The sequence below is a fragment of the Megalobrama amblycephala genome, linkage group LG7 (assembly GCF_018812025.1).
Source record: "Megalobrama amblycephala isolate DHTTF-2021 linkage group LG7, ASM1881202v1, whole genome shotgun sequence".
NCBI classification, from domain to species: Eukaryota; Metazoa; Chordata; class Actinopteri; order Cypriniformes; family Xenocyprididae; genus Megalobrama; species Megalobrama amblycephala.
Window position 1 is genome coordinate 11,747,265 of NC_063050.1, and position 16,830 is coordinate 11,764,094.

At 38.1% G+C, this 16,830-nt stretch overlaps 2 protein-coding genes across 2 annotated transcripts in view; one reads left to right on the forward strand and one right to left on the reverse strand.

The window, feature by feature from the left end:
• Positions 1-16,830, reverse strand: part of LOC125271359 (complement C3-like) — a 731,185-nt gene that overhangs the window by 124,680 nt on the left and 589,675 nt on the right. The gene's annotated exons all lie outside the window — the stretch shown is intronic.
• The window catches only part of LOC125271348 (complement C3-like), a 79,509-nt gene that overhangs the window by 57,230 nt on the left and 5,449 nt on the right, over positions 1-16,830 (forward strand). Inside the window, exons 27-36 of the mRNA XM_048195410.1 lie at positions 2,262-2,357; positions 2,452-2,608; positions 2,797-2,960; positions 6,408-6,566; positions 6,770-6,826; positions 6,910-7,000; positions 7,159-7,204; positions 7,591-7,681; positions 7,803-7,892; positions 15,818-15,923. Of these exons, the coding sequence (XP_048051367.1) occupies positions 2,262-2,357; positions 2,452-2,608; positions 2,797-2,960; positions 6,408-6,566; positions 6,770-6,826; positions 6,910-7,000; positions 7,159-7,204; positions 7,591-7,681; positions 7,803-7,892; positions 15,818-15,923 (1,057 nt within the window). The remainder of the gene's footprint in view (positions 1-2,261; positions 2,358-2,451; positions 2,609-2,796; positions 2,961-6,407; positions 6,567-6,769; positions 6,827-6,909; positions 7,001-7,158; positions 7,205-7,590; positions 7,682-7,802; positions 7,893-15,817; positions 15,924-16,830) is intronic.

Below are 16,830 nucleotides of genomic sequence, written 5' to 3' on the forward strand. Positions count from 1 at the left end.
GTCTCTTCCTAGCCGGCTCGCAGGAGGAAGAAGAAGGGAGGGCGTGAGGGGCGGGACCGCTTTCATTGAAGTAAGCGATCCACGAGCGCAGAGAAGCGAGACTCATGCACTCGCAGTGCGGGCATGAAGTCTCGATGAGCGCTGCCTCTGCGTGGGGCTTGCCCAGGCAGCAGACGCACTCACTGTGGCCGTCATCATCCTGCAGAGGGGCTCTGCAGGTGCCACAGCTGTGGAACGGTATTTGTAACGATGTCGCCGCCGTGAAAACTGCGTTTGTGGGGCTCTTTTAGAGTGGCGAGAACCGCTGGAAAATGCTCTTTTAGCAGTGGCGAGAAAACCGCAGAAATAGCTGCTTTTAGAAGCGCCGGATGGCGGCAGGAGACTCGCTGAGAAACGACCGGAAGCGAGAAGCAGGCGGCTCGAGAGCGACAGTGTGCGAGGGCACCGGCGCTGCTGTCTCAGCTGGTCTGCTGCGGTGCCTCTTCAACGGCGGAGAGAGCTTGTTCCAAGCGGCGAAGGCATTCAGCAAGGATCCAGCGAAGAGCAGTCGTCGCTGAAGGAGAGAGATCTCAAATCCTGTGGCGAAATGGCCGCTTATATAGCCATAAGCCCCGCCTGTTTTGGCTGGCTTTTTGGCACGCTGCATCACCATAGGCTCGCGCAGCTACGCCACACCGTCATTGGTTCAAAAAGTTTTCATGATTGAACCAATGGCCGTGCAGTTACACTGCGCTATTGAAAAAGGCTTCAGCATCAAGGAAAAAGGAGCTTTTCCCCATACGCAGTACAAGTGAAGTATCTAAAGGGAACCAAAAACAAAATGATCCAGTGCTATAGTTTTCTGCCTCATAAAGCAGAGTAGTTTATTAATCTTGCTCCTGACCAATTAGTAAAAGATTTTGTTTTATGATGATGAAAATTATATCACCTGATCGTCTTTGTTTCTGGTTTGTTTGCAACAAATTCTGTGCTTTGGTAACCACTGTTACAAAGACCACAAACTCACACAAAATGCCAAGAGTCAAACTGCCCAACTAAAGGAACCACTGACCACCAAAATAGTGACCAAACATTTTCAATAAAACATCAACATCTAAACCTCTGTTAATTATCAAAAAGAACTTCTGCTGAGATCTTGAGAGATTTATTGTCTTCTTTTATCTTCAGTAGATTTCAGGCTGTGTGGCTTTAAAGGTGCCATCGAATTTTTTTTTTAATAAGATTTAATATAAGTCTAAGGTGTCCCCTGAATGTGTCTGTGAAGTTTCAGCTCAAAATACCCCATAGATTTTTTTAAAATAAAACTGCCTATTTTGGGGCATAATTAGAAATGCGCCTATTCAGGGCTGCTGCATCTTTAATTGCAGGGCTGCTGCATCTCTGTGGCTAACGGCTAATGCTACACTGTTGGAGAGATTTATAAAGAATGAAGTTGTGTTTATGAATTATACAGACTGCAAGTGTTTAAAAATTAAAATAGCGACGGCTCTTGTCTCTGTGAATACAGTAATAAACGATGGTAAATTTAACCACATTTAACAGTACATTAGCAACATGCTAACAAAACATTTAGAAAGACAATTTACAAATATCACTAAAAATATCATGATATCATGGATCATGTCAGTTATTATCAATCCATCTGCCATTTTTTGCTATTGTTCTTGCTTGCTTACGTAGTCTGATGATTTGGCTGTGCACATCCAGACGTTAATACTGGCTGCCCTTGTGTAATGGCTTTCATAATGTTGGGAACATGGGCTGGCATATGCAAATATTGGGGGCGTACACCCCGACTGTTACGTAACAGTCGGTGTTATGTTGAGATTCGCCTGTTCTTCGGAGGTCTTTTAAACAAATGAGATTTATATAAGGAGGAAACAATGGAGTTTGAGACTCACTGTATGTCATTTCCATGTACTGAACTCTTGTTATTCAACTATGCCGAGGTAAATTCAATTTTCAATTTGATGGCACCTTTAAGTCAGCTGTAGTTGTTGTGTTTCATTTTCTGAGAGTGCAAGCATGATATTGAACCAACATCAATGCCATTTCCATTGATTTTTTTTTATTGAAATTTCAACATTTTTTCAACATTAATTGCGGGTGCAAAAGTGATATTGATTCAATGCAGTTAACGTTGAAACATTAACATTGATTTAACATTGTTCCAATCATTGCTTGCTATCTGGGGCATGGATTTAGTTGTTGTAAAACACACACACACACACACACATTTTCATGATATGTTTACTACACAGGGTGACGTACGAGGCAAAGATGCAGAAGCCTCTCTGACGGCCTTTGTTGTGATTGCAATGCAAGAGGGCAGAGAGATTTGTGCTGGAGCAGTTGGTGTAAGTACATCTCTTCCACTGTTTTGTTCATCAAAAAGATTTAAAAGTTGATTTTTTGTATCTTTGGTTTAACATCTCACACACAATTTTATAGAGTCTGCATGAAAGTATCAGGAAGGCTGTTGACTTCTTAGAAGGTCGATTTCCAAAACTGACCAATCCTTACGCTGTTGCGATGACGTCCTACGCCCTGGCCAATGCTGAAAAACTCAATAAAGACATCTTGATGAAACATTCCACCCAAGGAGAAGGTCAGTGACAAATCATCAAAACGTGTTGTGCTTTAATTCTAACCCAAACGCAAGTGTAAATAATGGAAGAATTATCAAAGTTTTGTGGTGTAATGATAGCTGCCTGTTGGTGTCAATAACCTTAATAAAGAAAATAGAGGAAACGGCAACATAGTCCTGTTTCTATTCCTATTTTGTGTTTGAATTAGCTGGTAGGTTTTGGAATGTCGCTGGACAGCATTATCACTCACTAGAGGCGACGGCCTATGCTGTGCTGGCACTTGTGAAGGCCAAAGACTTCGATAAAGCAGGAGAGGCAGTGCACTGGCTGGGCAGACAACAGTCTCATTATGGCGGTTCTAGCACCACACAGGTACAATAAACACCTCATTATTTGACTGTAGCAGTAGGTTGAGTTGTAATGGGGGTAACTCTTCCCTCCGCTGCGGCTGTCAGTCACACTCTTAGAAAGGATGTGTTAAAACTGACTCAAAATGTGTTAAATTCTTACACATCAATGGGTGAGTTTAGGGACAACACTTGTGTTAATTCTGACACATTCATTGAGTCAATGATTTTAACACAGTAAATGTGTCAGGAAGGTTAACCAGAGGTGTAGTCCAGACCAGACCCTCCAAGACTGAGACCAAGACCATTCAAGAGGGAAGTTAATGAGATAATTAAGTCATTAATCAAGCATTAGTGATGAACACCTGCTGTTAACGGACAGAATCACTGAAGGAAAGAGAAAAACAACAACTAAATAGAACACCTGTGCTACTTCTGAACATGAAGACATGTCAAGTCCAGTCAAAAAAACATCACTTACACATCAGTGTGTGAGTTTAGGGACAACACTTGTGTTAATTTTGACTCATTCACTTTGTTATGATTTTAACATAGTAAATGTGTCAGGAAGTTGATCTGATGTTAACAAGCAGAATCAAAGGAGACATTCACAATTTTGACAATAAAAAACAACTTTTTAAAGTCATTGTCATGGAGATCAGGGTTTGCTTTAGTTGGGCTCTTGTCCCTTGACTTTTTTATATTAGATTTTGTTTGGGCTTTTGTAACTGAGTCGTAACAGCTAGTCAAGCAAAGAAAAAAAGATGATCAGGTGTTGTTGGTTATGTTTTCACATAATCATTGTTTGATCTGAATCACTGAACTCATTTAGTGCCCAATCTCTGAGTTAGATTTACATTATTGATTACAGCAGCACTGTGAGTCTACAGCAGAAGATCAGCTTTTTCAATATAATCTGAAGGATTTATCTAAAGTTGTTCTGATAAAAATGAAATAATAAAATAATAATAAAAAAAAAAAAAAAAAAAAAAAAACTCTTTCATTTAGAAACACAGACATCAAGAATCAGCTTGTGAATCTCAACAGTGGTGAGAATAATAAAGCATGTTGCAGTGCATTCTGGGAGCCACCAATCAAAATTCATCCATGACTCCCATCATGCATTGCTGCATGAATAAATTATGAGCTGAATTGTCTTAGTAATTTCCTTTATTGTCACTATTTTTTTTTTTTTTTGCTGTTTTTATGTGACTTTTTAGTAGTTTGTTTTCTAAAGTTCAGAGTTGATCTGTTTATCAGAATATGTTGCTTGTCACCGTTGTTGAGATTCACAGGCTGATTCTTGATGTCTGTGTGTGCCTAAAAGAAAGATTTATTTAGAACAACTTTTGTGAAATCTTTTGGATTATATGGAAAAAGCTGATCTTCTGCTGTAGAATCACAGTTTTGTTTTAATCAATAATGTAAATCTAACTCAGAGATTCAAGTCCAATAATGATTATGTGAAAACATATCCAACACCACTTGACCATCTTTTCTGTTTGCTTGACTGTTACAACAGCCCAAACAAAATCTAATATGAAATAGTCAAGGGTCAAGAGCCCAACTAAAGCAAACACTCATCTCCATGATGGTGGCTTAAAAATTGTGATTTTCTCCTTTGGTGATTCTGCTGGTTATCATCAGGTGTCTTCAATAATGATCAATCATCACTCAATTAATCACTTAATTATCTTATTAACTCTGACACTGCTTCACTGGTACTTTAACTCAGTAGTGCGCAAACACATGAATGCTAAACAGTGTTGTATAACCTGGGCATTTTTCCTCATACTATTAGATAAATCTTGCCTATTTAATTTACATATGACTTACAAATATGAATCACGTTAAGTTTATTAATTTGTTTATGTAAAAACTATGTAATCCAAATGGATGGAAAATTTGAATGTAATTCAATTACATAAAACTTAAGTTTAGACTGAAATATTTTTTTGAGTGTACATCCACCTACTACCTACATGCCAGAATTTATTAAAAGAGATAGCAGTAGGAATAAATTAATGTTTGTACCTGTTAATCCTAACAGAAGGAAATCTTAACCGAGATCCTGAGGGTAAAAGCTGAAACTCAGAATAGAGTGGATGGGAGGTACCCAGCTAACAGAATTTTGTTATAAGAAAGTTCTCTAAAATATTCAGTGTTGGTTCTGGGAACGTAGAAAATGTCTAGTTTTCTTGACGTTATAGGAACGTTTTTATAAGGTACAATGTTCCTCAAACGTTCTTTCAACTTAATTTTGATCTAAAATTCAACATTGTAGGAACGTTGATTTGTAACATTCCAAGTGACCTCAAACTAAACATTGTCGAATAAGACATCAACATCTAAACCTCTGTTAATTCTCAATAAGAGCTTCTGCAGATGTGTGACAGAAATAAAGTCAGTCTGGTTAGTAATAAGTGAAGCTGGTAATGCTGTTTGTGGAGTTGTTTAATCAGAACTTCAGAGATTTAATGTCTTTTATCTTCAGTTCATCTAAGGCTGTGGCTGAAGAAAGTTGAAGTTTGTGTTCTTATTTCTCTTTCTTTCAGTGTTTGTTCACAGCAGGTGTTTGAGTGATTGAAAGAATGTTTCAGGAACATCATACTAACCTTTAAAAAACATTCTACTAACATTAAGGAAACTGGACATTTTCATGTTCTTAGAATGTTGCAAATTAAAATGCCATTCATTTCATTCAGATTCATTTCGGCGTTGATAGCGTTGCCATTGAAATGCATAAATTCGAGTCATGAACCGATCTGAGTATAACGTGACGGGTTCCCATCTCTTCCATATTACAGTAGTTATGGTGTAAATGCAGCAAAAAATTGTTTTGTTTAAAAGGTAGCTGCTGTTTCGGTTGCGGTGAAGAACATTAAACATTATCAGATCTCTCAAGATCTCAGCATACGAAGGTTAAACAAGACAAACAGCATTACCAGCTTCACTTATTATTAACCAGTTTGACATCTACAAAAGTTCTTATTAAGAATTAGCAGATGTTTAGATACAATTTACTGAAAATAATAGAGCTTGAGTTCAATCATTAAATGCATTTAAATATTGTATTACAAACGCTGTGATTCTATAACAATAGATCCAGGATTGTTGTAGCAATCAGATGTTACTTTAACACATGGTGAACAAAACATATTTCTACCATATTAAGACACACAGACATCAAGAATCAAAATATGAATCTCAACAACGGTGACATGCTTCATGCCGCAATGCATAATGGGAACCATGGATGTGATACTGCTTTTGTTAGACTGTTGCACTGGTGTCACTACCAATATGCTTATCTGATAAGCAATGCCCCTTCTGTTTCGAATAAGAAACATTAATCAGCAATTGTGGAAAAATGGGAACAAAGCAGCGCTACTATTATGAACCGTGTAAAGCACAACATTTATCAGATTGGTACAAAATCACTTGTCTTTAAATGCTTTTCTGTGCTTTCTAGGCAACCATCATGGTGTTCCAGGCCGTGGCAGAGTATCGCACACAAGTGAAGGACCAACAAAACTTCAATCTGGATGTGGAGCTGGTAGTGATAGGAAGAAACAGACCTGTCAGATGGACCATTGTCAGAAATAATGCGCATCTTACGCGGTCAGACAAGGTAAGTAGTAACTCTCTCTCCCGTTTCAAATTGCGTGCTGCTCATGTCAATTATATGTTTTTGTTGTATCATAGCAAGTGAGGAATTTTGGGAGTTTTGTTATTCGTCACTCACAATTTTTAATTGTCAGTGTCAATAGTGTTTGGTTACATCATAGATTTGATTATTCTGCTGAATTAAGTACATCTGCGTTCACTCAACAGGTGGAGAACCAGGATTTCAGTGTAATTGCTAGAGGAACTGGAACAGCCTCTCTCTCAGTGAGTGTTCATGAGAGTTTATTTGATCAAAATCAAGATTAAAACGCTTGATCATCTAATCTGAGACGTGCTGCTCTTTTCAGGTTTTGACGCTGTACTACGCCAGACCTGTTGGGAAGAAGTCTGACTGTACATTCTTTGATCTGAGTGTAAAAATGGAAAAAGACTCTGAAAGTAAGATTGACAAGAGTTCATGCACTTTCCATACATTTAGAGTTAAAATAAAACCTCTGTGTATTGCTTTTAATTGTAATTATTACTATTTTATTTTTATATTCCAAGGGAAGACCTGACCTGAACTAAAATCACCAAATACTTTTTTTTCCTTTTAGCAAAACAAGGAGCCATTGAAAGTTACAGATTCACAATGGATTTCATGTATGTGAACAAATGTCCTAATACATTTATTTTTATGTCAAGAAAACATTTTTATTTGTAATTAATTAGCATGTGCACATTTAGGCTGTTTTCACACTAGGTTTAATTGGTCAGAGCCCGAGTTTGATTTTACCACAACCGTGGTACATTTGTGTCATGAAACTGAGTACTAGGAACAGCTGGTGAACTCCTGTGACTATAATGACTCCAGGGGCGACCGTATTGTTGATGCAACAGTTTTAAAGTTTATTCAGAGATGAGCATAATTCAGTGGTCAAACAGAATCGGTCCTCAACAAAAGCTCAAGTGCGAAAGCTGCATCAGTAAAACTGAAGTCCTATGAAACCGATCAATAAAATTTGCTCTTCATCTGTCCATCTTCACAGCTACAAAAATGATAAAACTGATGCCACCATGACTATTCTGGACATTGGCATTCCGACAGGATTTGATGTTGAAGAAAAGGAACTTAAAGAGGTATTATGATGATAAACTGATGCAGAGATGCCTCACATCTGAAGAAGAAGAATGTAACACACATCTGCAGACAGGACATAAAACATTTTGATAAAACATTTTGTCATTGTCTTGCCCTCAGATGTCCAAGGGGAAGGAGAGATACATTCAGAAATATGAAAAAAATAAAGTACTCTCAGAGCGAGGATCCCTCATCCTCTACTTGGATAAGGTATTTCTGCAAACTGTGTTGCCCGATGATGTCAAAAACAGATTTGCTTTCTTTTAATTTGTTTTGCTTTATACCATGGTATTGTTTCTGATTGGCTGATAGATGTTCCAAAGTGCTCATTAATATCAAATACTTCATTTTTAGAAAGACAGTGCACTCATATTACTATGAATGGGAGAAAGAACAACACGCAATATGGTGGAATAAGTCCTGCCTCCTAAATAAAAGAGCTGATTGGTAAAGTCATCATGTCACTGTAGCTGCTGTTAAAAGCTCCAGTTGGTATAGAAACAGACAGTCTTCTAAGATGCACGCATAGGACTGCACATGTGCATGGGCTACTTCAAACTGAAAAATAAGCTTTTTTAATGTTAATTTTAGTGATCTCAGACTGGCGAAGTCGGACATCATTAGTGCTAATGTCAATAATAATCTTAGAATATTTATGATAAGCATTAGCCAGCACTTTTAAATTTGCTATGATGTCAGGCGCTCTGGCTCCTGGCAAACGTGACTATGGTGACTGGTGTCTCTATTTTCATGTTCTGTGTAATTGAATAACCAATAACTAAGGATTATACAGTCGCTAGAGCATAATATATTTATTAGGTGGGTAGGGGTCTTTTTGAAGGTCTGTATAGTTTTTACCTGTTTTTTATATGCCTATATAACATATCATAATATAATATCATTTGACAGTGGTAGTGAGTAGTCATCTATGGTTTTACCTTTGGTTACCATGTCTCACTGGGAGAATATTTTCATTTAAGCCTAATAATTAATAAAATAATTTTAACCAACCCTCCTCCTTCCCCAGCTCCACCTGTGTAGGTCTGCTAGGGGTGTTAATTTATGTATGTTACATGTGCAGCAGCAGCAGAATGTCTTATATGCTCACAGCAATGTCTGTGAATGTATTGGCAGTAGCAAGTCTCGATACTTGCTCTGTAGCAGCAGCGTAGCAGATCTATTCCGCCAAGACCAAATACATTAACACTGTCATATCCATTACCATGTTAATCTCATTTATCATACCAATATTGACAGAAATGACACAGTGCGATATGTCATGTGTTTTTGCTCATCTGAGGTTTTATTTTACAAATTTTAAGACCTGCCAAGGACCAGATGATTTTTTTTATTGTGCCCTGATACAGAAAACAATGGAATTCAATAAGGTGTCCTAACTTTGACACCTTCCTAAGGTGGCCGAGAGAGCTCAACGTGCTGCAAATGAAGAAGACACATGCAAATAGAAAAAAAAAAATTGAAGAAAACATCTTCATCAGTTTGACAACACATGCGCTGCAAAAGTCCACAACACATGCAAATAGAGAAACGTGCTGCAAAAGCCCACAACACATGCAAATAAAACACGCTTCAAAAGTTCACAACACATGCAAATAGAGAAACGCGCTGCAAAAGTCCACAACACATGCAAATAGAGAAAAACGCTGCAAAAGTCCACAACACATGCAAATAAAATGCGCTGCAAAAGCCCAAAACACATGAAAATAGAGAAACGCGCTGCAAAAGCCCACAACACATGCAAACAGAGAAACGCACTGCAAAAGTTCACAACACATGCAGATAGAGAAACGCGCGGCAAAAGTCCACAACACATGCAAACAGAGAAACACGCTGCAAAAGTCCACAACACATGCAAATAGAGAAACTCACTGTAAAAGTTCACAACACATGCAGATAGAGAAACGCGCGGCAAAAGTCCACAACACATGCAAATAGAGAAACACGCTGCAAAAGTCCACAACACATGCAAATAAAACGCACTGCAAGAGATCACAACACATGCAAATAGAGAAACACGCTGCAAAAGTCCACAACACATGCAGATAAAGAAACGCGCTGTAAAAGTTCACAACACATGCAAATAGAAAAACGTGCTGTAAAAGTTCACAACACATGCAAATAGAGAAACACGCTGCAAAAGTCCACAACACATGCAAATAGAGAAACTCACTGTAAAAGCCCACAACACATGCAAATAGAGAAACGCACTGCAAAAGCCCACAACACATGAAAATAAAACACGCTTCAAAAGTTCACAACACATGCAAATAGAGAAACGCGCTGCAAAAGTCCACAACACATGCAAATAGAGAAACGCGTTGCAAAAGTCCACAACACATGCAAATAAAATGCGCTGCAAAAGCCCACAACACATGCAAATAGAGAAACACGCTGCAAAAGTCCACAACACATGCAAATAGAGAAACGCGCGGCAAAAGTTCACAACACATGCAAATAGAGAAACGCGCTGCAAAAGTCCACAACACATGCAAATAGAGAAACGCGCGGCAAAAGTTCACAACACATGCAAATAGAGAAATGCGCTGCAAAAGTCCACAAGACATGCAAATAGAGAAACGTGCTGCAAAAGCCCACAACACATGCAAATAAAACACGCTTCAAAAGTTCACAACACATGCAAATAGAGAAACGCGCTGCAAAAGCCCACAACACATGCAAATAGAGAAACACGCTGCAAAAGTCCACAACACATGCAAATAGAGAAATGCACTGCAAAAGCCCAGAACACATGCAAATAAAACGCGCTGCAAAAGCCCACAACACATGCAAATAGAGAAACGCGCGGCAAAAGTTCACAACACATGCAAATAGAGAAACGCGCTGCAAAAGTCCACAACACATGCAAATAGAGAAACGTGCTGCAAAAGCCCACAACACATGAAAATAAAACACGCTTCAAAAGTTCACAACACATGCAAATAGAGAAATGCGCTGCAAAAGTCCACAACACATGCAAATAGAGAAACTTGCTGCAAAAGCCCACAACACATGCAGATAGAGAAATGCGCTGCAAAACTCCACAACACATGCAAATAGAGAAACGCGCTGCAAAAGCCCACAACACATGCAAATAAAACGCGCTGCAGAAGTTCACAACACATGCAAACAGAGAAACGCACCGCAAAAGTTCACAACACATGCAGATAGAGAAACACGCTGTAAAAGTTCACAACACATGCAAATAGAGAAACACGCTGTAAAAGTTAACAACACATGCAAATAGAGAAACGCGCTGCAAAAGTTCACAACACATGCAAATAGAGAAACGCGCTGCAAAAGTCCACATCACATGCAAATAGAGAAACGTGCTGCAAAAGCCCACAACACATGCAAATAGAGAAACGCGCTGCAAAAGCCCACAACACATGAAAATAAAACACGCTTCAAAAGTTCACAACACATGCAAATAGAGAAACACGCTGCAAAAGTCCACAACATGCAAATAGAGAAACGTGCTGCAAAAGCCCACAACACATGCAAATAGAGAAATGCGCTGCAAAAGCCCACAACACATGCAAATAAAACACGCTTCAAAAGTTCACAACACATGCAAATATAGAAACGCGCTGCAAAAGTCCACAACACATGCAAATAAAACACGCTGCAAAAGTTCACAACACATGCAAATAGAGAAACGTGCTGCAAAAGACCACAACACATGCAAATAGAGAAACGCGCTGCAAAAGACCACAACACATGCAAATAAAACACGCTGCAGAAGTTCACAACACATGCAAACAGAGAAACGCACTGCAAAAGTTCACAACACATGCAGATAGAGAAACGCGCTGCAAAAGTCTACAACACATGCAAATAGAGAAACACGCTGCAAAAGTCTACAACACATGCAAATAGAGAAACACGCTGCAAAAGTCTACAACACATGCAGATAGAGAAACACGCTGCAAAAGTCTACAACACATGCAAATAGAGAAACGCGCTGCAAAAGTCTACAACACATGCAAATAGAGAAACGCGCTGCAAAAGTCTACAACACATGCAAATAAAACGCTGCAAAAGTTCACAACACATGCAGATAGAGAAACGCGCTGCAAAAGTCTACAACACATGCAAATAAAACGCTGCAAAAGTTCACAACACATGCAGATAGAGAAACGCGCTGCAAAAGTCTACAACACATGCAAATAAAACACGCTGCAAAAGTTCACAACACATGCAAATAGAGAAACACGCTGCAAAAGTTCACAACACATGCAAATAGAGAAACGCTCTGCAAAAGTCCACAACACATGCAAATAAAATGCGCTGCAATAACCCACAACACATGCAAATAGAGAAACGCGCTGCAAAAGTCCACAACACATGCAAATAGAGAAACGCGCTGCAAAAGTCCACAACACATGCAAATAAAACGCGCTGCAAAAGTTCACAACACATGCAAATAGAGAAACGCTCTGCAAAAGTCCACAACACATGCAGATAGAGAAACGCGCTGCAAAAGTTCACAACACATGCAAATAGAGAAACGCTCTGCAAAAGTTCACAACACATGCAAATAGAGAAACGTGCTGCAAAAGCTCACAACACATGCAAATAGAGAAACGCACTGCAAAAGTCCACAACACATGCAAATAAAACGCGCTGCAAAAGTTCACAACACATGTAAATAAAACGTGCTGCAAAAGTTCACAACACATGCAAATAGAGAAATGCGCTGCAAAAGTCCACAACACATGCAAATAGAGAATGTGTTTTCTTCGTTTGCAGCACATTGAGCTCTCTCGGTCACCGTACCTTCCACTAACTGTACTAATTTCTATTCAGCAGCGAGTTAGACTTAATTTCAAGAAGAATACTGGCATGCGTGTAAAAAACAAATTGCTACAGAGGCAATGACAGGATTATGCGAGTAGCATGTAAACACAACAGTGTTTCATGTGCAGCCATAACTCTGGCAGAAACTGACATATCCTAGATTAAAGAACAGCTTTAATATGACACGGACATGGCAGCCACTTTTATCATAGCATAAATGTATAAATGAATTTGACTGATAAACACCCTTATGAAAAATAACCATGGTTTTATTATAGTAAAAGTATAACAATGTTTTTTTTTTTCGTTTTTTTTCGCAGATTGATTACCAATTGTATTACCACAGTTTTACAAATACCATGGTTAAAACATAGTTAGCAAAACTATGGTTAATTTGTGGTTATCATGGTTTAACTACAATAACCATGTATTTATTTATTTATTTTATTTGTAGTAAAACCATGGTTAATTTTCATAAGAGCAGTTTTAAAATAGATGAATGCATGGTAACTGCCTTAAAGAAATTTAAAGATAAACATTTAATCGATCTTAAACTGTAACACATTGACAGTGTGACTACTTTGAATATTAATTAAGAATTTTGGAATAAATATTTGGTCTTTTATTATCACTGTTTGAGGCAATACACCATGTTAAGCGTTTTCTTTTTGGGGAAAAAAAAAGAAGCTAAACATGCGGTTGTGAGTGTTGCGTAACTTGCGTTCATATTCTGGGCTCATCTTCTTGCTGTCTGTATATACAGGTGCTGGTCATATAATTAGAATATCATCAAAAAGTTTATTTCACTAATTCCATTCAAAAAGTGAAACTTGTATATTATATTCATTCATTACACACAGACTGGTATATTTCAAATGTTTATTTCTTTTAATTTTGATGATTATAACTTACAACTAAGGAAAATCCCAAATTCAGTATCTCAGAAAATTAGAGTATCACTTAAGACCAATACAAAGAAAGGATTTTTAGAAATTTTGGCCAACTGAAAAGTATGAACTTGAAAAGTATGAGCATGTACAGCACTCAATACTTAGTTGGGGCTCCTTTTGCCTGAATTACTGCAGCAATTTCTGCGTGGCATGGAGTCGATCAGTCTGTGGCACTGCTCAGGTGTTATGAGAGCACAGATTGCTCTGATAGTGGCCTTCAGCTCTTCTGCATTGTTGGGTCTGGCATATCGCATCTTCCTCTTCACAATACCCCATAGATTTTCTATGGGGTTAAGGTCAGGTGAGTTTGCTGGCCAATTAAGAACAGGGATGCCATGGTCCTTAAACCAGGTACTGGTAGCTTTGGCACTGTGTGCAGGTGACAAGTCCTGTTGGAAAATGAAATCTGCATCTCCATAAAGTTGGTCAGCAGCAGGAAGCATGAAGTGCTCTAAAACTTCCTGGCATACGGCTGTGTTGACCTTGGACCTCAGAAAACACAGTGGACCAACACCAGCAGATGACATGGCACCCCAAACCATCACTGACTGTGGAAACTTTACACTGGACCTCAAGCAACGTGGACTGTGTGCCTCTCCTCTCTTCCTCCAGACTCTGGGACCCTTATATCCAAAGGAAATGCAAAATTTACTTTCATCAGAGAACATAACTTTGGACCACTTAGCAGCAGTCCAGTCCTTTTTGTCTTTAGACGCTTCTGACGCTGTCTGTTGTTCAAGAGTGGCTTGACACAAGGAATGCGACAGCTGAAACCCATGTCTTGCATACGTCTGTGCGTAGTGGTTCTTGAAGCACTGACTCCAGCTGCAGTCCACTCTTTGTGAATCTCCCCCACATTTTTGAATGGGTTTTGTTTCACAATCCTCTCCAGGGTGCGGTTATCCCTATTGCTTGTACACTTTTTTTTTCTACCACATCTTTTCCTTCCCTTCGCCTCTCTAATAATGTGCTTGGACACAGAGCTCTGTGAACAGCCAGCCTCTTTTGCTATGACCTTTTGTGTCTTGCCCTCCTTGTGCAAAGTGTCAATGGTCACCTTTTGGACAACTGTCAAGTCAGCAGTCTTCCCCATGATTGTGTAGCCTACAGAACTAGACTGAGAGACCATTTAAAGGCCTTTGCAGGTGTTTTGAGTTAATTAGCTGATTAGAGTGTGGCACCAGGTGTCTTCAATATTGAACCTTTTCACAATATTCTAATTTTCTGAGATACTGAATTTGGGATTTTCCTTAGTTGTCAATTATAATCATCAAAATTAAAAGAAATAAACATTTGAAATATATTAGTCTGTGTGTAATGAATGAATATAATATACAAGTTTCACTTTTTGAATGGAATTAATTAATTAATTATATATAATTATATGACCAGCACCTGTAGTTCGCATCATCAATAAGGTATATACTGAGTCTGGTCTTTTAGTATCATTAGTCCATTGTGCCGCGTTAAGCATTTTCATTATAATGGATTTCTGAGGTAAACGGTTAGCATGAAACCTTGCGCATTATGTTCATATTCTGAGTGCATTTGCTTGCCTGTAAATAGTATACAGCATCAACAAGGTGTATACTGAGTTTGGTCTTTTGTATTAAAGTGTTAGTTCACCCAAAAATGAAATTTCTGTCATTAAGTACTCACCCTCATTTTGTCCCAAACCCTAAGACCTTTGTTTGTCTTCAGAACACAAATTAAGATATTTTTGATGAAATCCAAGGGTTTCTGAATAACACATAGGCAGCAACTTTATTGCACCTTTTGAGGTCCAGAAAGGTATTAAAGACAGTTAAAATAGTCAACATGGTTCAACCTTAATGTTATGACGCGACAATAATTCTTTTTGTGTGCAAAAACGAAACAAAAATAATGACTTTATTTAAAGCTGCTGTCCGCAATTTTTGGCCCTCTAGCGGTTAATAAACAGAACTGCACGCGTCTTGCGGAGGAACATTCTAGCCGGAGCTTCTTTTCTCTGTGTATGTCTATGGCAAGTCACGCAGTTACTGTGATACTCTGCGGCGAGTCCTACCAGTCTGGTCTGAAATAGTCCGAATATAAACACGTATTATAAGTGTACCATAATGATTCGGGATGAGACAAAAACACGGTTTGGAAAATGGATTCATGTTGCATATTCTCATTATATTATTTTTGTAAATTTTTAACACAAAAAAAGTTGCGGACTGCAGCTTTAACAATTTGAACTGTTGTCATACGCAGGTGACATTGTCAACTCAGTGCAGTGACTTATGTGTTGCTTTGTGCAAATGTTAACAGTTTCCAGTTCAGTGTACAATATGACATTTAATTGTGTATTTTAAATTTTCATAGATTTCTCTCTTTTTATAGGTTTCTCATAAACAGACAGAAAGAATTTCCTTCAGAATGCACAAGATGTTTGATGTGGGTCTGCTTCAACCTGCTGCAGTCAAAATATATGAATATTACTCACCCAGTAAGTTTTTGGTCCATGTGCATAAACACATACACATACTTCCATTTAATTAAACTGGAGCTCTCTAATTAACATGGTCATTTAGTTCCATTAATTATTAAAAAATCATATTTTGGATGCATTTACACATACATATATTGTAATATGTCATTTTTGTACCATCAGATCAGTTCAAGCTTGAATGTTTTTGTGAGTCAGCACAGCCTCAGCAGCTGCAGGCAATTGGGGTGGGGAATCATAAGGAATTGAATGATTCCTGTTAACGATCACTTTTGTGGTAGAATGTAGGGATGCACCAATACCACTTTTTCCAGAATGAGTCCGATACCAGTAAATTCATTTGCCGGCACTGAGTACTGATTGTATATTCATTGCATTTGTAATTTTTAAAAATATTGGATAGAGAAACTAATAGAACATGAATCAAATAAGCTGGCTTAATTTGTTTAGCAAATTGATATTATTTTCACGCCTAATTATGCCTATTAAAATGTATCGTAGGAGCTTCTGTTACTTTCACTGTTCATTCTATTGCTCTATCATATTTTATCCTTCATTTTATATCATAGTGAAAATATAGAGCTGCTCCAGCAGGGCTTTTTTTTTTTTTTTGTACTGGCCCAATTGGGCCATTGGTCTATATTATTTAGATACCAGTGAAACATCACAAATCCCAGCAGGCACAGTATGTCAGTGTAAAGTCATGAAGATGTTGGACTCCAACAATTTTGGTTGAAATAAAAATCAGTTTGACGTCTAAACCCAACGTTTGTTTGATGTAAGACATCAATCATCATATAATCATCTAACTTCTGTTATGATGATTATATCTTTATCATCAAGTAGTCAACATCATCTGATCACATTTTCTCTCGCTGCTCTTTCAATAACAAAGTTACAGTGGGGT